Source organism: Lampris incognitus, chromosome 14 (assembly GCF_029633865.1).
Source record: "Lampris incognitus isolate fLamInc1 chromosome 14, fLamInc1.hap2, whole genome shotgun sequence".
In the NCBI taxonomy this organism is placed as follows: Eukaryota; Metazoa; Chordata; class Actinopteri; order Lampriformes; family Lampridae; genus Lampris; species Lampris incognitus.
The window spans coordinates 39,516,057-39,538,982 of record NC_079224.1 but is presented as its reverse complement, the minus strand read 5'-3'; the positions used below and the strand labels follow the sequence as shown (position 1 = coordinate 39,538,982).

The 22,926-nt window shown below is 48.2% G+C and overlaps 2 protein-coding genes across 3 annotated transcripts; one reads left to right on the top strand and one right to left on the bottom strand.

Annotated features, from left to right (window-relative positions):
- The first annotated feature begins 4 nt into the window (after window positions 1-4).
- alg3 (ALG3 alpha-1,3- mannosyltransferase) lies at window positions 5-4,460 on the top strand. Of its 2 annotated transcripts, none has more exons than XM_056293020.1 (9): window positions 5-188; window positions 641-740; window positions 876-1,023; window positions 1,151-1,311; window positions 1,516-1,636; window positions 1,774-1,979; window positions 2,349-2,426; window positions 2,663-2,806; window positions 2,946-4,460. In XM_056293020.1, the coding sequence occupies exons 1-9, from the start codon at window positions 5-7 to the stop codon at window positions 3,124-3,126; spliced, it is 1,323 nt and encodes a 440-aa protein (XP_056148995.1). In that variant the 3' UTR covers window positions 3,127-4,460. The 2 variants fall into 2 exon arrangements, with proteins under 2 accessions (XP_056148995.1, XP_056148997.1); XM_056293022.1 differs by lacking the exon at window positions 5-188 and adding an exon at window positions 243-443.
- Window positions 4,461-4,628: 168 nt separating this feature from the next.
- vwa5b2 (von Willebrand factor A domain containing 5B2) lies at window positions 4,629-22,262 on the bottom strand. The gene is made up of 20 exons (XM_056293019.1): window positions 22,124-22,262; window positions 21,774-21,989; window positions 20,166-20,391; window positions 19,823-19,980; window positions 18,668-18,799; window positions 18,417-18,541; window positions 18,080-18,256; window positions 15,786-15,896; window positions 14,292-14,494; window positions 12,243-12,357; window positions 11,582-11,767; window positions 10,726-10,942; window positions 9,090-9,424; window positions 8,731-8,968; window positions 7,627-7,947; window positions 7,407-7,544; window positions 7,168-7,296; window positions 6,225-6,336; window positions 5,998-6,121; window positions 4,629-5,396 (listed from the first exon to the last, which is right to left on the bottom strand). The coding sequence occupies exons 1-20, from the start codon at window positions 22,260-22,262 to the stop codon at window positions 4,629-4,631; spliced, it is 4,170 nt and encodes a 1,389-aa protein (XP_056148994.1).
- Between the last annotated feature and the right edge of the window lie 664 nt (window positions 22,263-22,926).

The following is a 22,926-nucleotide window of genomic DNA, read 5'->3' as shown; positions in this document are numbered from 1 at the left end:
CGAGATGGCCGGAGGAGTAGTGAAGAAGAAGTGCCCCGGTCCGCCGTCTCGGCTGTGCGGGAGTATTCGCACACTGTGGCAAGAAAAGCACTTGGTCCTTTTCAAAGCAGAGTATACGCTACTTGTTGCCTCAGTTCTTTGGTTCCTGGAAATCGCCATCAATATATGGGTCATACAAAAAGTGGCGTGTAAGTAGCTCCGCGGCTAGTTAGCATGCTAAGCTACGCCACCGTTCTCTCGAGCGTCTCTAGCCGCTCAGTTGCTAGCATTAGCTGACAGTCGCGGCTGCCGCCTGTCAAGAGAGTATTTACTGCTCGTGCGTGGCCACGTCCATCCCGTGGATGTGGCTCATGCCCGAGACTTTCACAAATCCCTAACTTGCAGATATCCGTTCACCTCGGAAGTTGTGCATGGAGTTGTTATAAGCTAAACCATTCTGTCGTGTGAGTTAAACTTTACGTAAAGTTTAAAGAATTCGGGCAGTTGAATTTGTCCATTTGCTGCTTATGCATACCATCGACAGCGATCTGTCATAGAATCTATTGGATCTGACAAATCAATCTTAACAAACTCAAACGTGTCAGCAAGATGCCATTATTCAGACCTTGCCTCACCTGGTCACTAATATCATATCCTGCAGACACAGAGATAGACTGGAAAGCTTACATGGATGAAGTGGAGGGAGTCATTAATGGCACCTACGACTACACCCAGCTCGAAGGAGATACAGGCCCCTTGGTGTGAGTTTATAAAGCCCACTGTGCCCAAATTGTCCAGTGAGCTCCCTAACATTCAATAAGGTGTTAAAATGTGTAAGTTCACCGTTGCTCTCTGATCCAACCAGGAGGTTGTGGGGTTTTTTTGTTTTTTTTTAGGTATCCAGCTGGCTTTGTCTACATCTTCACAGCTCTTTACTACATCACAAACCATGGGGTTAACATCCGACTTGGTCAGTATCTTTTTGCAGTCTTCTACCTCATCACTCTCCTGCTGGTGTTCAGGATATACAACCGCACTAAAAAGGTTGGCCCATGTTTGCTTGTTATTATGAAGTCACTAATCAGCCAGCCATCTGTAGTATTGAGTAATAAACTGTACTTGTGTGCTCACTAATTGGTTTTTTTCTTCCCATTTCCCTGCTTGATTTCAGGTCCCTCCCTATGTTTTCTTCTTTGTGTGCTGTGCCTCATATCGGATTCACTCAATCTTTGTGCTGCGTCTCTTCAACGACCCAGTGGCCATGATGCTGCTGTTCGAAGCTGTCAACCTCTTCATGGATGGACATTGGACGTTGGGCTGTGCCCTTTATAGGCAAGTGTGGACCCCTTAATGGCATGTAAGATTATAGGACAAAGTACGTAACCTCTCTTACTGGATACTGCGATAGTTGGATTTTGTGTCTTTTTTGCATTCTGCTGAATTTATTCGGTGCAAATGTTTATTCATAGCCAGTGACATGTTTTCCTTCTGTGAAATGGTTCAAAGTACAACTCTGTCTCCCTCTCTTTCTGACAGTTTAGCAGTATCTGTGAAGATGAATGTGATTCTGTTTGCCCCAGGCCTTCTCTTTCTCCTCCTGTCCGAGTTTGGTATGGTTAGGACTATCCCTAAGCTTTCTCTCTGTGCAGCAATTCAGGTAAAATAGGAAGACATACTTCAAATCAGTATTTGTCATTATTGTTTGATTTCATTGTTTTCCACACTCATAGTTAATCTTTCTTTTTCATATTAATGGAATTTATTGAGCTTCAGTTCACTCTGTTCATGCCACAGCTGTTACTGGGCCTTCCTTTTCTGATGGAGAATCCCATTGGTTATATAAACCGGGCGTTTGATTTGAGTCGTCAGTTCATGTTCAAGTGGACTGTCAACTGGCGCTTCCTGCCAGAGTGGCTCTTCCTAAGTCGCTACTTCCATCTGGTCCTGCTGACTGCTCATCTGCTCACCCTGCTACTTTTTGGCCTCCGCCGTTGGAAGAGGTGAGACAGATGCTGGCAATACCAAGGTCAATGTTGGCATTGTAGTTGAAGATGGACTGGCGTTCGTATGGAATTACATTATTTTCAGTTTATTTGTTCCAGTTAACTACAGGCTTTGGCTCAGGTACTGCTGAACACAACTCAAAAGGAGGTTTGTCAGATATGACGTTTAGGGTTGGAGTAAAATGTAAAACCTGTATTAATCGATTTTGATTTTAGAGATAGGGGCTGCCTATAGCCATTATGAACTAACACAAGGCACTCTGCCTTCACGGAAGGTGTGTATAAACTGTAGAGTACTTACTGAAGTCTTGAAGTTGAAATCCCACTTACTGCGTAGGAATAATACCTCATTTCCCTCTTTCTCAGGCCTGGAGAAGGCATTCTAGATCTGCTAAAGGAGCCAAACAAGAGGAAAATCCCTGCTCAGAAGCTCACTGCTGATCATATCCTCTGTTACTCACGAGTGTGCAACTGTCAGCAGATCACATTTGTCAAAGGACATATTTTATGGTTTTAGAACTGTTGTCTATACTATTATACCTGTTGCAAAGTCACATTGCTGTGGGGAGTAATTTTGATCAGTGAGTGAACAAATTAATATGGTCTTGATTATATTTATCGTTGTTTTTTTGTTTTTTTGTTTTTTTTACATTTATGTCCAGCCTTAACACAAAATCACAGATAGTGCTGATTCTGTTTACCTCTAATTTCATTGGCATGTGCTTTTGCCGTTCACTGCACTACCAGTTCTATGTCTGGTACTTCCACACGCTGCCTTACCTGCTCTGGAGTGGAGGGGTCAAGAAGCTGGCCCACTTGCTGAGGTGAGAAGGAAGCTGCCTCTGGCTTAAACTGAGTGTTATAATATATTCCACTTTCATTTACTTAAGTTACTGAGATGCAGATCACCCAAGAGTTAATTGTGTGTTAATGCCTTACTAAATTTGCTGTATTTGTGCACAGGGTCCTAATTCTGGGTCTCATAGAGCTTTCATGGAACACCTACCCCTCCACTAACTACAGCTCAGCTGCCCTCCATGTTTGTCACCTCATCATTCTCCTCTCCCTGTGGCTGGCTCCAGCCCCAGCTGCAGGCCCGGCGAATGCCCAGGAAGATGTACAAGTGAAGGACAAACGTCAGTGAGCTACACCCCTCACCGGACTCAGCTTTTGAGGGGTCTGATCAGTTACTGAGTAGCCTGCATCCTCCTTTCCATGCCTTATTCCAACATGGTTGCAGAGCAAGGTCACTGGGGTAGACCGTCTTAAAAAAAGAAAAAGGAAAAAAAAATAAGGAGCTGTTTGATGCATCTCAGCTCGCCGCTAAATGTGAAGAGCACTAACGTCTGGGTGCAGTCTACAGACAGACACCTAGTGATAATGATACGGTACAGTACACGGTAGCCCATCACCGTTAAAGTAAGACGAAAAAAAGGCAGAAAATAGGAATTCTCAGGTTCCATTTTCAAATGGATAATTGAAAGAGTGGAGTTTATTGATGAAGAGGAACTGTGGATGCTTTACTATTTTTGAAAGATATGATGAAAAATTTATGGACTTTTAAGTTATATATTTTATTTTAAGATTAGCTTCTGCCCATGATTGCTGTAGTCAAGTAATTTGTCACAGTTGTCCCCCTAATATGATAGATATATTGTTAAGGAACTATCGCTGGCTGGCATGATAAAGGTTATTTTTGTATTTTAAAAGGGCAGTATGTTATACTGTAGGAATGTCTGTAGTGTACCAGGGGACTTGGACATGTCTAAGCTTTCTAACGTCTTCGGTCCTAAGCAACCAAGCTTTCAATTAAGTGTGTATCTGGAAAAAAAAAAGTCTCTGGCATTACCAACGGGCACGATAGTTTATTCCGTAGCAAGAAACCAAAACAGTATCCAAATAGTCCTATTAATTACTACAATCATTAGACCTAAGCTGCTTACAATTATGGCTACTTGTCTGTTTTATTATTTATCCATCCACGGTTGTGGCCCAACAATCTCTCGGTTATATAAGATGTGAAGGGTATACAGTAGACTGAAATGCCAAAAGAGTAAACTTTTATATCAAACTTGAGCTGCAAATTTGCCCCTATCAAGTGTTATTTTTTTTGTCTTTTGCATGCATGTTTCTGCTACATATCATGACAAATAGACTTATCCTACATTTTTATTTGCAAAACTCAAGTTCATCTCTGTAAATAATGATGAAGTCATCAGTCGAGCTACTGCCGCCACCATTCTGGTTTCCACAACTGACACTTGTCTGGTTCCATCTGATTGATTATGCATTAGGAAAATTCCATCGGCTCTCAACTAAGATTGCGGAGTAAATGCATTTTCAGATCAAGGCATTATTGTGATAGCATAAAAGGCCACTCGGTCTGCGTCAAGTTAAAGAGTATTCTTAACTCATAAAAGATTCTTACAATAATATAATATTTCATGTGCAGCTCATTAATATTCAAAATAATTTTGGCACTGGGGTAACTCTTGTACTCAAAGGAATCACTTCTTTGGAGTCTCAGTTGGAGAGTGAAGGCAATAACATTGCAGTTAATGGTGTACGAAATTTTGGCTTTAATCGACCACGATCCAAGGGGGAGTAGACCTGGCTCTCTTCTGTGTTTCTTCAGTGATGATTGTCTCACATGTTATTGGGATTATAACACAGCATGTTAAATTGGATGTTCTCATCCCAGTGGCGTAGCAGCAGGAACAGTTGTCTGGCAGCTCCCTTCAGCCCAGCCAGGTCCACCTCCTCCGGCAGATCCTGACAGCGTAGCCAGTAGTCTGCCTTGGCTGCCACCAGCTCCCATTCCATGAAGTAGCCAGCACAACGGTGCTCAAGCCAAGCCAGAGCAACGACTGTGGCCCAGCTCGAGCCCTCCAGGTCCCCCTGAGCCAGCTGAGCAATCCCCTGGAGCTCTGCAGCAATTGGGTCCACTGGTGAGCCCTCGCAGACGTCTGTCTCCGACCCGCGTCCGCTGTCTGCCTGGCCATGACTCTGGCTCTGGGATTGGTTAACAGACATTTCCAGAGATCCCTCCTCAGAGCTGAGGAGGTCGGGGGGCGAGGTAATAACGGGGTCTCTGTCAGAGAAGTGCCTCCGGCGGAGTCTTGGTTCCAGGGTTAGAGGTGTGTCATCTGGAGTGTGGTGGAAAGGAGGTGCAGGGGGTTTGGAGAAGGAGGTTGAGGACGGCGCACAGGAGAAGTTATTGAGAAGCCCCCCGGGTTGCTTCGTAACAGCGATGGTGGGTGGGGCATTGGGAGATGTGCAGCGGAAGGGTGGGCTGAGGCTGCGACGATGGAGGCTGTAAGGCGATGCCCTCTTCAGACGGTCCAGGGGGATCTGGACACAGTCAGAGTAGGCTTCTGTCAACAGGAAGGCTCCTGATACCAGCTGGAGACGCACCTGAGGAAACGCCATGTTCATACTGAGCTTCATGTGCTTGTGTGTGTTCTCATGTGCGTACTTAGGCATGTTTTAATTCTGTTTTCTCACAATCTGGGTCCTATTTTCAGAGTTTTTGCCATTGTGCATATCGGTTATGATATCGATTTACTCACCGGCTTCATTGTCAAGATTTGGAATACAGGACCACTCCTATACGCGACTTTACAACGGTGTCTTATGGGGCAATTGAACACAAGCAAAAGACATTTTTCAGCAAGTCCAGTTTAAGTCAATTATCCAAACGATGTACTTGGGAGTGAAATCGAAACTGCCCAATATTGTCAATGTTTGACTGCTTTGCCGAGTAACTTTCTGGCTCAACTTACAGGATGACCAGCCTATTGAGAAACTACAGCTCTACGGCTTGGATTCGGTTGCCCCGTAAGAGGCCATTGTAAAGCTGTGTCTAGCAGTGGTCCCATGTACAAAATCTCCAAAATAATACCGGTGAGTAAACTGATATCATAACTGATATGCACAGTAGCAAAAATTACAAAAAGACCCAAGTTGTGATAAACTGGAGTTGTCCTTCAATGGTTTTTGTGAGATTGCGTCATACCAGCGGGAGGTAGTCTGGAGCCTCCGTTTCAGCTTGTTTCTCGGTCTCTGCAGACAAGCAGTGCGACTTCAGAGGAACCTGCTTCCCTGATGAAATGGAGGACCTCAGTCTGCCCAGATAAAACCTGGAAAGCACACACATTTCTCTGACATCTGTGAAAATACAGCACATTGCCTTGTTCAGAGTTCAGATTCCATGACAGGCATTGGTTTGGACGGAAATCTCACCTGGAGCCAAAGAAGCTCTCCATCAGCTTGCTCTCTACGGAGCGCTGTGAGCGGGCGGAGGAAGCGCCTGATATCGCTGAGGTGCTTGCAGGGTAGGCTCCGCCGCTCACACCTGGCAGGGAGGTATGGGATGAAGCGTATTACGGTTCAGAGAGTCAGTGCAGAGTCCAGCAGAAAATGAGCGAGCATCTTTTAATTGGTTTATTAATTGTTTCATTAACTAATTTTACTGGTAGGGGTTGAGAGAAACTCTTCATCCGTCCCCCGGTATTTCAAAGTCGGTCTGCAGATGCAAGTTTAACCTCACTCTTCGGCGCCGTCCCGGTCGCTGCTCCACCCCCTCTGCCGATCCGGGGAGGGCTGCAGACTACCACATGCCTCCTCCCGATACGTGTGGAGTCGCCAGCCGCTTCTTTTCACCTGACAGTGAGGAGTTTTGCCAGGGAGACGTAGCGCGTGGGAGGATCGCGCTATTCCCCCCCAGTTCCCCCTCAGTTCCCCCTCCCCCCTGAACAGGCGCCCCGACCGACCAGAGGAGGCGCTAGTGCGGCGACCAGGACACATACTCACATCCGGCTTCCCACCCCCGACACGGCCAGTTGTGTCTGTAGGGATGCCCGACCAAGCCGGAGGTAACATGGGGATTCAAACCTGTGATCCCCGTGTTGGTTGGCAACGGAATAGACCGCTACGCTACCCGGACCCCCCTAGTCTGTGATGTTCTGAGGAAGCCGTCAGCAGCACTTACTGGAATCCCACGATGTAAGACTACAGGGTGAGGCCGGGGTGTCGTCCCTGTCTGGGAGACATAAAACACGACACCACGTGATGCAGCTTCTCATACACACGGTACCGTAACACATTATGGAGCTGTCGGCGACCTGCCACTCTCCTGTCCGTAATCATATATGGCTGGAGGTTTTGTCATACAGTGTATTTCTACCTGTGGAGTTCCAGGCGTCCTCCGGCTCTTCGCTGTCTCTGCTGGAGCGGCGGCGTCCCAGACCGACCGAATAAGCTGTCTGTCTGTGACTACCTGACTGGGAACTCCGCCTGGTATCCAAACGCATCCCTTAACCCACACACATTCACATAGATGCAACACAAAATAGCTGAATCGGGCCTTCAAACTTTTCAAACAGTTTTCTGAATTACCGTGTGTGCAGTGAGTTGGCGGTCTACCTGTGTTCTTGACTTCGGTGCTGTCGAGCAGCCCTTTGCCGGGGTTGCTTTCGGTAGCGGTGAAGGTTGTGTACATGCAGATGATATTGCAACGCTTGCTCGTCTGGATGGCCTTCATACGGTAGCGCTTGGCCAGGCCTGAGAAACCAGCACACAGATGAAGGTTTAGACGAGACGACTAGATTTTACTTGTTACATTCGGACGCATCACAAAGCCCACCGTGTTCCGGATCGTTCTCCTTCTCCGCCATTCTCTCAAAGTCTCGGATCACCGAGAGAGCCGTGAGCTGGTGAATAATCTCCTTCCAAGATTCCCCTCTCCCTCCGTCTCCTCGGCCAGTTGTCTCCTGACCGCCCGGGGTCCAGAGGTGCCTCAGGTCCACAGTCACCTCCCAGGACACGGGTCTGCCCCCCAGCAGACCGTGGATGAGAGAACGGCACTGGCCGGGTGGAGGGTTTTCAGTGGGAACGGCACTGAACAGACAGTCTGGCTCCATGAAGCTGTCCCAGTCCAGAGGAGAGGCGGGGAACAGCATCCCATCTGAGGAGCATAGGAAGAAAGAAATGGATGGAGACGGCAGTAGAGAGGGAGGGAAAGTGAAAACCTACGCTCTCTGGTGGTTGCTTTCCTACTGGAGAAGAATTCTTATTCAGGATTACAAATCCATACCAGCATTGTTGTTGGAATCACAGGCTTTTTGGGATATATACAGCAATTAACTATGAAACATGTTTTTTTGGGGGGGGGATTTTCCCCCCTTTTTCTCCCCAGTTGTACCTGACAATTACCCGAGTGGGGTAATTTTCAGCCGAGTTGCCAGCCGCATCTTTTCCCCTGAGAGTGAGGAGTTTCACCAGGGGGATGTAGCGCGTGGGGGGGATCACGCTATTCCCTCCCCGCCGAAAAGGCGCCTCAACTGACCAGAGGAGGCGCTAGTGCAGTGACCAGGAGACATACCCACGTCTGGCTTCCCACCCGCAGACACGGCCATTTGTGTCTAGGGATGCCCGACCAAGCCGGAGGTAACACGGGGATTCGAACTGGCGATCCCCGTGGTGGCAGGCAACAGAATATATGAAAAATGTGGTAAATCGTTACAAAAAGTGTATTTTGTCAGTAATTGCATAAAGATATTCCGAGTGGCATCACTGCTTCAATATTGCAATGTTCCCTAAAATAATTTCTTCTATAGGAACTCCCTATGGAGAATTCCAACCCTGTCATGCTTAGGTGAGAACTCTGCCATTAGAGGGCAGCTCTACTGCTTTCCCTCCCTATTAAGGGAGGAAGACAAGGATGCTGCTTTTCTAAGTAGTAACTCACTTGAATCGGTGAGGCTTCTGCGGGACATGGTCCCTCTCGGGGTGGCTAGCGTCTCTGCATCGCTTTCTTCCAGCCTCCCTCCCAGCGTCTGGTCAAAGGAGACTCTCTCTAGTGCCCTCCTCAGGTGGTGCATGTCCAGTTCACCCTGGGGGGAAGAGAAACTCCGCGCTGCCATGGTCGAGCGCACCAGCGACCTCTGTCTCCTCCGGGATTCCTCTCCTCCGCACAGACGCCCGGTCTGGTGATGATGACAGAGGAAGGGGGAAAACAAAGACGGTCAAAGACGGTCAAAGGTCATGAACGAATATATCTCTCGACCTCAGTTGGCTGCAAACCTGTCTCTCCATCTCCTTTTTCACCTTCTTTGTCCTGTGTTCTGCACTCTCATTGGAGAGGTTGTGTTGCCACGTTGAGTCTGCCCAGCGAGACAGAGACGTTCTCTGCTCCAGGTGGGACATCTTCTCCAGGCCCTGGGGCAGAGACCCGGTATCCAGTAGTGCGCCGGAGGGGGAATCGGGGAGAAGGGGCCCACCTGTTGTGTCGGAGATCCAGGAGGTGTGTGTGGTGGAGTGGGAGTGCGTTTGTAGGTCTCGCTCACTGCTGAGAGAGCAGCGAGTGAGGACATACTGCTCCTGGATGTAGGAGCTCTCCTGGATTCTTCTTCTGACGTCGCTGGACCAGTCCATATCTGTACCTAGAGATGACACGAAAGAGAAGAAAAGCCGTGACCCCCCGCGACTGTGCCACTATATAATAGAACTTGTTGTTGATGCTGTTGATGCCGGACACTACTGAAGAGGTATTAAAGTGGTTATGTATAATATTTTGGCTTTCCTGGAGCTGAGCTTAATATGACTAGTGAATATCTGTAGAAGTTGCTGAGTGGTAAGTTACTGACTCGCAACCCCCGAATTCCCAAGATTTATTTATTTATTTAGGGAAATTTTCCCCTGTTTTTCTCCCCAATTGTACCCGGCCAATCACCCCACTCTTCCGAGCTGTCCCGGTCGCTGCTCCAACCCCTCTGCCCATCCAGGGAGGGCTGCAGACTACCACCTGCCTCTGCCGATACATGTGGAGTCGCCAGCTGCTTCTTTTCACCTGACAGTGAGGAGTTTCACCAGGGGGACGTAGTGCATGGGAGGATCATGCTATTCCGCCCAGTTCCCCCTCCCCGCCCGAACAGGCGCCCCAACCGACCAGAGGAGGCGCTAGTGCAGCGACCGGGTCGCACACCCACGTCTGGCTTCCCACCCGCAGACACGGCCAGTTGTGTCTGTAGGAACGCCCGACCAAGCCGGAGGTAACACGGGGATTTGAACCAGCGAGCCCCGTGTTAGTAGGCAATGGAATAGACCGCTACGCCACCCAGGCGGCCAGTAAGATTTTCGGTATTTAAAGCTGCTATGAGGAGTTTGAGATTTTTGTGGACTTTGAGCGGCCCTGTGGACAAACGTGGTAGCATTAGCATTGCCTCTTGTAGCAAAGCTCTACATTCACCCTCTGGTGGCCCGTGCATTGGTTTTGAAGAGAAGGTGAGAGATGTAATGTGTTTTGGAAGAACCGATGTTTGCAAGATCTACATCTGTGAGGTAACTTATGTCCAATGTGACTATTTCTCCGTGTCTGCGTGCTGTGTTTTGATTTGATATAGCAATAGCTGATCTTTTCGCCAACTATCTAATTTGCTCATGTTGTTCATATGGTGGCATCAAGATTAAATAAGGACTGATGCATAATTGCTGAAAAAGTCCCCGTAGCAGCATTTGACCATGGCAGATGTCGGTGAAGATGCAAGGCAGCTGTTGCCTTTCTGTTTGAATTGGTTTGTTTACACTGATTTGATGTTGTGATTCGCCTTCGGGAACGATAAGAGGTCAGCGCCCAGGTAGAAATTACATTAAGCCCCTGTCATACCAACCGGGTACAAACATATTCGTGTTTCTACTGCGTCTTTATAGTATGTGCATATTTTGTGGTTGATGACTGTCTGACCTGGGCTGGTGCCAGGATTCGTGTCCCTGGCGCAGGAGAACTCGGAGGAGATCTCCCTCGAGATCTCCCTCAGCGCCTCATCCAGGTCGGTGCCATCTGCAGACAGCATCATGGGGAGGAGCTCTGAGGCTGGAGGGGGTGAGAGCTCGTCGTTTGCCAGGCCAAACACCGACCCCGTGGAGTCATGATGTACACCTTTGTAGCTCCTTCCCTGGGCCTGTGACAGAAGAAACATGTTGATATACCTGTTTCTGTTTGTCTTTGTACAAACACGCACACACACACACATTAGTAATTAGCCCCCTCTTAACCCCTAACTTTATGCTGACTTCGACCTAATTTTAATCCTAAACCCAAATCCAAACACTAAAAGAGACCCTAAAAGAAGTGAGGACTGGCCAAAATGTCCTTAAAACCAAGTTTGTCCTCACAAAAAAGGTGGGGGGGTCAAGGGTCAGATCTCACAAGTATAGCAATAGGTGCACATATACACACACCATGTCACCCTATATATGTGGGTACCCCTCATCAACTACATTCTTTCCCTAGCCCTTAACCCTAACCTTGACTATCATAACTACATGCCTAACCTTAACCCTCACCCTAGCTTTAACCTAATCCTAATTCTCACCTTAACCCTACAATAGACCCTTTTCCTCATGGGGACCCATAAATGTTCCCACACGGTAGGTGGTTTCAGGTTTTGCTATCCTAGTCAAGTCCCCATTAGGATAGAAAAACCTGGTATACACACACACACACACACACACACACACACACACACACACACACACACACACACACACACACACACACACACAGTAGAGCATCTTTCAGAGAATACGGCAGCACATACCTCTGTCTTCTTGCCCTTGAAGTTCGACAAATCATATAAAGTACAATAGCCAATCAGTCGATTTCCAGGGTAGAGCGGAGGGATCTCATTGGGTGACAGAAGAGCCTCCATGTTTTCCGGTAGGTACCAGTCAATCCGCACGTCGGTCAGTACAGGCTCAAACACCTTCTTCAGGGTCTTGATGAGCTGAAAAGTTCGAATTTCCCCTCGTCAGGACACGTAGCGGCACACGACCCACTGAGTAACGCATAACGATTTGGTTTACAAATACATGTGTGAGTATTATGTATTATGTAAGTATCCTGCTAACAGTTACTTCAGCATCTCTGATATATTCTCTGCACCGTTGCACTCTTATTTCACCTGTATAAGTCAATTGTTGTGTATATATCTGAAGATTGTTGTGTTGTAGTGTTGCTATTCTATGTTAAGTACACAACCGGAATCAAATTCCATGTATGTGCACACCTACGAGGCTAATAAGCATGATTCTGATATAGCTGGGGAAATAACACCTAGACTAGATGTAAAGGACTTGTCACATGCTGGAAATCAAAGACAAAGACATGAAGAACAAAATACCCTCGAAGTAAGACCCCCCCCCCTCCCCCGTGTATTTTACGATTCCTCCACTAGATAGCAGTGCCGCTGGTCCTCTGACCTTGGGCTGGAGCCTCTCCTCATCGTCCAGAAACTCCGTTGTCCCTCCTGTCAGCTTGGCGACGCCCTGCAACAGCCTTCTGCAGGCTCGGAGACCGAGGCCCACACCGAAGCATCTGTAAAGGTATTATTTACATCCACCAAGTAAAGTCAGTCATGTCAGAGGAGTCACCGCGTGAGTTATCGTCCCTGTCTGCGCTCACTCTCTCACATTATTGAGCCTCCCCCCCCCTTGGCTCTATCTGCTGCCCATGATTTATGGATATGTATTTTTACCATTTGCCTTCCCCTCATTGCCTCAGACATACATTATTATCCATCTGTAAGGCCTAATGGCACATAAAGGATTTCCCCTGACGTCATTCCTGCCTCGGCGAAGGGACATTTCGAGCCGGAACTGTCATTTGTGACACCGAGAGGGATCACGAGCCATTTGGCAAATTAAGTGTGAAAAGAGCAACGGATAGACTAATTGGAAAGGCTAAGCTCTGGAGTGGCAGCTCTTAAGACAGCAGGTCTGGGTCTGTCCAGAGGGACAAACGCTGTTCATAACGACGGGATATCTATATAACAACAAGGGAAATAGATGCCGTTAGCAGTGATTTTATGGAAAGGTACAGACGAGAGGGTTACCGCTTGTAAGGCCGGGGTGTGGACAGTGGGGTTTGACTGCGATGTTGGCGACAATCGCTGAACTTGACTCTTTATCAACAGCCGCATGCGACGAATTATTGGTGATGGAGAAACATCAACCATCGGCGAATAGTGCCGAACCAAGCCGGTCTAACAGTGGAATGCTAATGAGGGCTATACGGAGCTAGTGGAGAAAATGCCCAGGGGAGTAGTCAGGGCCTGACTGGGTGAGACCGGTGTGACAAGACGCGCTGCAGAGGAGAGCACTTAGCGGGATTACTGGGCGTGGCTGAAAAATATCTCATTCCTTTCTTTTCTTTCATTCGCCGTGTGTTACGATCACAGTCAGTTCTTTAAACCCCCCCTTTACAGCATCCCCCACCCCCACCCCCCCACCGCTATTCGTATGTCGAACCTCATTCTGCCTTCGCCCATTGTCCTCTCCTCCCTCTCTCCTTTCCCTCATTGATAGCTCTGACCTCCGTGTTTGTCTGACACGGACGGATATGGAGGAGATCTCTGCTAGGGGGGTCGATTCCGTAAAAGTCAGTCTCTCGGGTGTTTTCGCTTCAGAATACCAATCCTCCCTCACGCCTTCTCCCTCTGGCTCTGCGTCGTCTTTAATGTCTGATTTCTAACCCTTTACAGAGAAGGAAAGGAATCCCCACGCGATGACATGTGTTCATATGCGTACATGTTACATCATATGTAGCCATGTTGTCACAGGTGGAGCACATGTTCTGTGCATGTTAACATGAAAATCTTCCGTGTTGTATGTTATGTTACTTGAAATGATGTTGTCACCGGAAAATGTTAGAAAACCGTGTTTCCCCTGGTACATTGCACGTATTCCATATATTGCCCATTTGATATACCATGGTAAATCTCGCATGGAGCTTTTCACATGGGATTTTCCATATATCAAGTTCCTTTTTTTGGGGGGGGGGGGTTCTGTTTTTCTCCCCAGTTGTATCCGGCCAATTACCCCACTCTTTTGAGCCGTCCTGGTCGCTGCTCCACCCTCTCTGCCGATCCGGGGAGGGCTGCAGACTACCACGTGCCTCCTCCGATACATGCGGAGTTGCCAGCCGCTTCTTTTCACTTCACGGTGAGGAGTTTCACCAGGGGGACGTAGCACGTGGAGGATCACACTATTCCCCCCCGGTCCCCACCCCCAAACAGGCGCCCCAACCGACCAGAGGAGGTGCTAGTGCAGAGACCAGGACACATACCCACATCCAGCTCCCCACCCGCAGACCCGGCCAATTGTGTCTGTAGGGACGCCTGACCAAGCCAGAGGTAACACAGGGATTCGAACGGGCGATCCCGGTGTTGGTAGACAATGGAATAGACCACTACGCTACCCGGACGCCCATTACTGTATTTATTTAACTGTTCATGGCGCAGGTCCCCTTACCTGGCTGCACACATGTTTCTGCGGACCAGCTCCAGCACTTTGCCCACGTTGATTACGGTGCCATCTGTGACGATGAAGACCTGACGTGGGCAGGACCGTTGAATAGGCTGCTGGTACACCCAGGACATCGCCCCCAGCAGGTTGGTGCCACGCATGTCTGCTCTCATGCCCTGGACATACTCACACGCCTGCGCCAGAGTCACCTGGTATACATGGTATATACACATCATGTATTTGTGTATGTATATATGCTCACTGCCATGCCCCCCCCCCTTTTTCTCCCCACTTGTACTTGGCCAATTACCCCACTCTTCCGAGCCGATCTCTACTCCACCCCCTCTGCCGATCCGGGGAGGGCTGCAGACTACCACATGCCTCCTCCGGTACACGTGGAGTCGCCAGCCGCTTCTTTTCACCTGACAGTGAGGAGTTTCGCCAGGGGGGACACAGCGCGTGGGAGGATCACGCTATTCCCCCCAGTTCCCCCTCCCCCACTGAGCAGGTGCCCTGACTGACCAGAGGAGGCGTTAGTGCAGTGACCAGGACACATACCCGCATCCGGCTTACCACCCGCAGACACGGCCGATTGAATCTGTTGGGACGCCCGACCACGGGAATTCGAACCGGCGATCCCCGTGTTGGCAGGTAGCGGAATAGACCGCTACGCTACCCGGATGCCCTGCATATTTCTTTTTAACTGTCTTTCTGACTGTGTGCATGTATACACACGGAACAAACAAGTGAGAAAGAGAGAGGGGAGTAAAAGAAAGATCGCCCAATACATCTTCTGTCAAATAAAGACAACTCTTACGAGCATCATGTGCAACGAAAACTGTCCAGTTATGTCACGAGCTAAGTAAAGATCATCACTGATGCTGTTGAGATATATTCACCACGTTCAATATCAGATGCCCCATTTACCCAGGGAGGACGGAGAAGGATTTAATCACTCCTGGTCTAATATAAAGAGACAGAGTAAACATACACAGTTGTTAGCACCTGCCTTAAAGCAGCCTCGAATCGCACCGTGGACAAACAACGTCTGATAGACGGGGGGGGGGGGACACATATCCTGCCATACTGTTGTTAAAATGCATGAAAGGTCACCATATGGCCCACAGTATGTGTAAAGACTTTTTGTCCCTACAGACCCCGCGTCTGGCTAAAACCTGATACTCTGCTACTAAGGCAACCGAAAGAGCTGACCTGTTGCCTGATTATCGAGGGAGGGAGAGGACAAAACAGAACACGGGGTCCTAAAACGGTCAAAAACATCAAGTTTCAGAGAACACATCTAAAAAAAAAAAAGCAAGCTTTTCCGTGCCTCTCCTGAACTTTGTCTCCTATTTTATGAGTGGCGTGGGCCAGGATCACGGGTCACCCTCCACAAAGCTCCGAGATTATTTTTCAGATTCTTCGTTAGCTTGCTGTTGTTAACACACAGCAGATTAAGACAACTCTCTACTCTGATATTGATCAAAGTATTCAACCAACGTCGGTGCAGGGCTGGCTGGAGGTGAACAGGGCCTTGATGGTGGTGCCGAAGCCCACAACGTTGAGCATGGTGCCAGGGGGGAGGCTCTTCAGGGCCACCACCATGCCTTCCTGTGGAAACACAATGTGGTTGAAAGGATGGGGGCCACATAAATTTGTATCATTGCAAATAGATGTTAGTGGGAAACAATCCTGACTTCCGACATCATCCCTTCGAGTTTACCCTCCGTTGGAAACCATAATACTGAGCAGTTTTCTTTGTGTCCACCGTGACGTCACTGGCGGACAAGCCATGAAATGCCCTCTTTTATATGGCATTCAATGGCATTTGCTTAAACAGCTCTATGTTGTGTTGTGATTTTCCTTTTCTTATACAATGTAGCCTGTTTTAATGTAGTCCACCGAGGGTAGCGGCAAACCAGGAATTAAGGATTACAGTTTTTACATTCAGGGACTGTCTAGCAGTAATGTCACAGACACAACATTTCTTTGCCATTTCAGAGACACATGGAAGGCTACTCAGTGTTATGGCTGCTGATGGATTATCGTGCCTACAACGTACACCGATCAGCCAAAACAGGAGAACGACTGACAGGTAAGTGAATAACATTGATTATCTCATTACAGCGGCACTTGTCAAAGGGGGGGGGGTATATATTAGACAGCAAGTGAACAGTCAGTTGTTGAAGTTGATGTGTTGGAAGCAGGAAAAATGGGGAGGGGTAAGGAGCTGAGTGACTTTGACAAGGGCCAGATTGTGACGGCTAGACGACTGGGTCAGAGCATCTCCAAAATGGCAGGTCTTTTGGGGTGTTCCCGGTATGTAGTGGTCATGTGGAGAGGGAATGACCATCCCTGAACCGGGGGGGGGGGGGGGTCTAAGAGTACATTTGTTGCCATTTTACAATGCTGTGATTGCAACTCTTCCCCAGTCCTCTGTGAATAGTACACATGGCCACTAAACCTCTAGTTGCTGGCCATGCCTATTTGCATATGAAAACAATTGTTGGTTTCAGTCGTTATGCAACTGTGTTGTTTATAAGCTGGGGGGGGGGATACCTGCAGTCAGTTAAGACTGACGAGGTCACTTGGATGAGTGATATAACATTTCTCCTACTAAACGTTGTGTCCAGATGAACTGATTCACCTTTCTGTGATATGTAGTGGCCAGTACCTACCAAAAGTGGTCCAAGGATGGACAACCGGTGAACCAGCGACAGGGTCACGGGCGCCCAAGGCTCACTGATGCACACGGGGAGCAAAGGCTAGCCTGTCTGGTCTGATCCACAGAAAAGCTACTGTAGCTCAAATTACTGAACAGGTTAATGCTGGCTATGATAGACAGATGCCAGAAGACACAGTGCATCGCAGCTTGCTGTGTATGGGGCTGCGTAGCTGCAGACCGGTCAGAGTGCCCATGATGACCCCTGTCCGCTGCCAAAAGTGCCTGGCATGTGAGCGTCAGAATTGGACCACGGAACAATGGAAGCAGGTGGTCTGGTCTGATGAATCATATTTTCTTTTACATCATGTGGATGTCCAGGTGCTTGTGCATCATGTACCTTGGGAAGAGATGGCACCAGGATGCACTGTGGGAAGAAGGCAAGCCGGCAGAGGCAGTGCGAGTCTCTGGGAATGTTCTGCTGAGAAACCTTGGGTCCTGGCATTCATGTGGATGTTACTTTGACACGTACCACCTACCAGAACATGGTTGCAGACCAGGTACACCCCTTCATGGCGACGGTATTCCCTGATGGCAGTGGCCCCTTTCAGCAGTTTAATGTGCCCTGCGACACTGCAAAAATTGTTCAGGAATGGTTTTGAGGAACATGACAAAGAGTTCAAGGGTGTTGCCTTGGCCTCCAAATTCCCCCGATCTCAATCTGACTGAGCATCTGTGGGATGTGCTGGAGAAACAAGTCCGACCCATGGAGGCCCCACCTCACAACTTACAGGACTTAAAGGATCTGCTGCTAACGTCTTGGTGCCAGATACCAGAGGACACCTTCAGAGGTCTTTTGGAGTCCATGCCTCGATGGGTCAGAGCTGTTTTTGACGGCCTAAGGTGGACCTACACAATATTGGGCAGGTGGTTTTAATGTTTTAGCTGATCAGTGTATGTAGAGAGATAATGTTGAAAATCGTGACTGTTTCCCTTTCAGGTGTTTTGTTCTTCTTCTTCTCCTTCTTTTTTTTTTTGTCGAGTTCCAAAAATGTACAACCGAAAGCCTTAAATACTGTCAACGGAGCCAAGTGTTTTTAGTCTGACGATTGGAGCCCCAACTCTAGCTCACCTTTATGCGATGGATGTTGGTGCCACTCATGCTACCGCTTCGGTCAATGAGGAAGAGTAGCTCCCTGGTGGCTTTGTGCAGCTCTGGAGGTTCACACAGCAAGTCAGGACAGAAGTTGAGCATCAAGACCGGGGAGCACAGGATGTCCTTGTGGTACCGCTTCCTCAAAAACTCCAACTGCAGCCAAAGCACGAATATCAGTAATGCCACCTTTGACAGTGAAGCATTTTCATGTCGGAACATAGTCTGAGCAGACGCCGACAGTCGTGTATCAAGGGCGCGAGATATGAAATGCAAATGAAAGTTGGAGGAGAAAAAGGCGTTTGGACTCACTAACCTTCTTTTCGGGTTCTGAAACTTTTCGGGCACAGCGAATGAAGTCGCGGCGGGAAGAGACCTGCTGTTCATACTGGCTAAAGGAGAGCCTGCCTCTCTCTAAGATGACCAATGGGCTGTGAGGTTCTGCGGCAGATTGTGGGTGGGAGTGACATTCATAAGCCAGGAACAGGAAAAAGTTTTCACAAAGTGAAAAAAGAAAGGTTGCGAAAGGGAGAGTAAGGCCTTTGGAGACGTTTTTAGGTCACTCACCGCTGAGGTGGAGAATGACCTCTATATGCCGGTCATACGGATGCTCTTGTGCCAAGGTAATGTAGGTGGCAGAGGCACTAAGGGCACTAGGGTCTGCATCCGCCCTCAGATCATGTGTGGGGCTTTCCAGTCCTGACAGTGGTGTTTGGAAAGAAACATACCTCAAAACCAGAGTTGATAGTGAAAGCCCTGTTTTTTTCTTTATCTAACTCTTTTTACACATTTTGCAGTAACTAATGATGACCAGTATTATGATGACCAGTCATGAATGTGAAGGTGCCAAGGTATCAACATGTTATATACTTATATTTATTTCTAATTGTGAGGCTCACACTGGTGAGGTAGACCGATGCCTAGAGTATACTCCATGGTGTATTGCATCTTGTGTTTTGGTCTGTGGTAAACCTTTTCTCTCAGCCCAGTAGCTCATTCATGCTTTTTAGATACAAACCACCTCATGAACCTAGCTTCTAATTCACTCACTCACTTACAAACTGATATTTAGACATTTCGTTTAGCTATAACATCTGTGTGTGCGTTGGGGGGGGGTGCAATCTCCCCAAAAAATATATGTTCTTGTAAGATGTTAAAGTTTTTGGTATGGAAATTTGCAAAATATATGTTTTTTCCACACCACCACCGCTATTCTCTCTTAGCCTCTCCCTCATATTCTATCACTTGGTATTGTCCGTGTGGTTTCAGCCGAGGTAGGATTTCACAGAAACACCATCTACAGAGATGTAAGTAAGACGTTCTCGGTCACCTTTAACCTCATCAAACAAATCAGTCTTTTGCTTCTCTAGGTTGTCACTTGGGCTTATTTTAGCTTTGTTGAAGCGGTGTGAAAGCATCTAATAATCTACAATGTCAGTATTAAGCGTCCAATCAGGGTATTCTGCAAACAATATGCAACGTGAGCTGCTCAATTGAAAATATGTGCCATCAATACAAAGCCCACTTCCAATTACAAATGATCCCGTATTGTTCAGTTCCCATCAAAATGCCACAACAGTTGTGCTTCACATCTAGGTCACTGCGTCATTTTTTTTTTAATACTGTAATTGTCAGACAGACTTAACCTCCATTATGTCACCATAAGCGACTGTGGAGCCCATTGAATCAAAGTCTTTATCGCTGGAGGAGAGAGACAGTTACCAGCCAGTAGACAGGCCCCTTTAACCAGCAGCTGAAAGTTGAGTTCGTAAGGTGCCAGGTTGGCAGCTGGGCTGGTGAAGATGGCATGGGCACACTGCTGCTCAGGGCCCAGGACCCGCTCCTGCTTGACTGAGGCGGCGCCAAAGCAACTGGTCGGTCTGAAGAGATGAGCGATGCAGACTATTTGAAAACGCGACAGACTGTTTCACAGTTCAGTCCTGGCTCGGGACCAGCTCGCATTGACATCATTTACAAATTATTCACAGGTTACATTTCAGTTACTGACATTTAAAATGTTTGGTAAAACTTAGTTTAAAGTAGTTTCAAGTGCGCTGTTTCTTACCCTGTCTCGTCTGATTTCCCTCCATTTTCGCTTTTGCTTGATGTCATCTGGCCGGTGACAATAGGAGTAAGCAGAGTGGGGTAGACGATGCGGATCGCTCCATTCTCTAACGTGGGGAGCTCTAGGGTGGTCCTGATCATGATAGACACAATATCCAAAGGGCCAATAACCCCTGTGTCCACAATGAAGGTGTTCCTCTCCAGGTCCTCGTCCAGAATGAGGTGACCTGGAGGCAAAATATTTGCAGCAGTTCTTCGCGTCACAACAAGCAAAAGAGGTAAGTGAATCGGCTTCCTCGTAAAATTTGAAATCTTGAAGGACAGAAAACAATCATCAGAGCTGTCCCCCTGGTTTGGTCGTGTCACAGGAGGCATTTTGCTGTTTTCATGATACCACATTATGTACTGGAACACCAATATGCGCTCTCGGTTGATATATGCTTGTGCTAAGTGAAAGCCATTTCACCAACAGGCAGGCTGCCAAGTCCATTCTACCTCTCGTCTGCTCTCAAAGGCTACACCACTATCTTAAATGAGCCTGGGAAGGGACTAAGGAGGGACGTGGTTGTGTTTGTATGCAGGTAGAGAGCAGACCAGTGCAGCATCACTCTTTCATCACTGAGAAGTTGAAATGACAAGAAATTGTGACGCCGTTAAGCCTGCAGATGAAACGTTCAGTCGTCAGGCAAAATAAGGTAAGCATTTAATGCATTTAGGATATTTGTGAGATGAGCTCAAGTAATACAGAACATTCCTTTGTTCCCAGATATACTTCACTGGGTCTGTGTTTAGTAAAGGTCCAGTTGCCTCTGAATGAAACAGAGGAGGACCAATGACCAGTGTCATCTCTGTAAATGGATTAGGTTGATTACTGCTCAATAATTGTTTGGGCTGATTTATTAGATGGCTGACTCAGGAAAATGAGTGGCTCTGTAGCCCTGGTCAGTACGGGTAAATTTGAACAGTCAACTGCAATGAACTGAAGTCAGCTGAAGTCCTGTGAAATTATGTCTGGGAAAACACCACCACATGGTTCATAAATAAGCCCATGCAGCGCACATGGGTTTTAGCAGACACAGAAAAATACAGCATTTCTTCGTTGTCCAACAGATTTTTTTTGGGGGGGGGGATCTTTCTCCCCAATTGTATCTGGCCAATTACCCCACTCTTCCAAGCCATCTTGGTTGCTGCTCCACCCCCTCTGCCAATCCGGGGAGGGCTGCAGACTACCACCTGCCTCCTCTGATACATGTGGAGTCACCAGCCGCTTCTTTTCACCTGACAGTGAGGCGTTTCGCCAGGGGGACGTAATGTGTGGGAGGATCACGACATTCCCCCCAGTTCCCCCTCCCCCCCGAACAAGTGCCCCGACCAACCAGAGGAAGCGCTAGTGCAGCAACCAGGACACATACCCACATCCAGCTTCCCACCTGCAGGCACGGCCAATTGTGTCTGTAGGGACGCTCGACCAAGCCGGAGGTGACGCGGGGGGATTCGAACTGACGATCCCTTTGTTGGTAGGCAACGGAATCGACTGGTATGCTACCCGGATGACCAGATATTTTCTTTCAGTACCCCGCCATCCCCATCCCATCCATCCTCCCCTCACCGTTGGTGCACTGCAAGTCTAAGTTGGAGCTCCCGCAGCAGCCCCACTCCTGGGCGTCCCCACATTGGCCGTCGGGGCCCGATCCCGGGCAGCAATCCAGACAGCAGTCCTTCAGCTTCCCTCTGCTCTCGATCTGCACTCCCACCATCCGACCTGCAATTACAGCCTTAAAGCCCACCACAACCTCCTTTTCCCGCAGAGGGTACATGAAGACGCCTGCAATGAGCATCACACAAACAGTGGACTTCTGTGAAGTCCTGCAGCATTTCAGCTACACAACATGTAACATTTGCCTGCTGTTTTCACAATTCCGCTGCGTTAATGTGGTAAGTGCGTTATAACAGCCTGACCTTCTACGGACTCTGCATCAGCGTTGGCATAGCTAAGGTTCGCCGTGATGCCCAGAGAGCAGCCGTTGGCGCAGGACTTGATGCAGGAGGCCTTGAGGAGCAATGGTTCCCACGTGGAGCGGTTCCTCAGCCCCACCATCTTCTCAGAGATTCAGGAGGCCAAAGTGGATCTATGGGGAATGGCTGTACAGGAACAAAGATAGAAGGGCTGGTGAAGTGGGTTGAACAGAGTGAAGGACTCCATGCATGAGCGGGATGCCAGTTTGCATTTTATACTCCGTTGGCTGTTCTACCCCAGTGGTTCTGAGAACATGCAGCGTTGATGCAAAGCAAACAAAACGCATTTTCTTATTCATGAACTTCGCCTGCGTGCCTGTAAAATTGCCAGACAAATCCATTTAACGCCAACACTACTGGTGTCGTTTCTTAAACATGTGACCAAGCCATCGCCCCTCTCCCACTTCTTAGCAACGGGCTGGGAGCGTTTGACTGTGAGGGCCTCGGTCAATCATTAACTTTGCAAGCCAACATTTACTACACCGTGTTTCACGCCTGGCAGGTACTCATGGGGACTACCGCCATGCAAATGTATGCGGACCAACACTTACAGCCTTACTCTCACCTAACCGCAGGAAGCGGAGCGATAAGAGATGGGAGATTAGTATTCTGCTGGGCTTGAGGACCACAAGAAGGTCAGCACAGCAACGGTGAGAAGAAGAAAAAAAACAACATCTCTGTATCCAAACATTGTCATCATCAGTCTAAAAAGAGAAAAATTAAAAACTTGGACAAAAAGTCTCGCA

Excerpts from the sequence above, each read along its gene's own strand:
- alg3 (XM_056293020.1), top strand. The coding sequence starts at position 5 with ATGGCCGGAGGAGTAGTGAAGAAGAAGTGCCCCGGTCCGCCGTCTCGG. Across the intron at positions 1,024-1,150 it reads TATACAACCGCACTAAAAAG|GTCCCTCCCTATGTTTTCTT; the intron begins GTTGGCCCATGT and ends GCTTGATTTCAG. Across the intron at positions 2,807-2,945 it reads AAGCTGGCCCACTTGCTGAG|GGTCCTAATTCTGGGTCTCA; the intron begins GTGAGAAGGAAG and ends ATTTGTGCACAG.
- vwa5b2 (XM_056293019.1), bottom strand. The coding sequence starts at position 22,262 with ATGGTGGGGCTGAGGAACCGCTCCACGTGGGAACCATTGCTCCTCAAG. Across the intron at positions 19,981-20,165 it reads GGGAAATCAGACGAGACAGG|ACCGACCAGTTGCTTTGGCG; the intron begins GTAAGAAACAGC and ends TCATCTCTTCAG. Across the intron at positions 18,542-18,667 it reads GGTCATTCTCCACCTCAGCG|AACCTCACAGCCCATTGGTC; the intron begins GTGAGTGACCTA and ends AATCTGCCGCAG.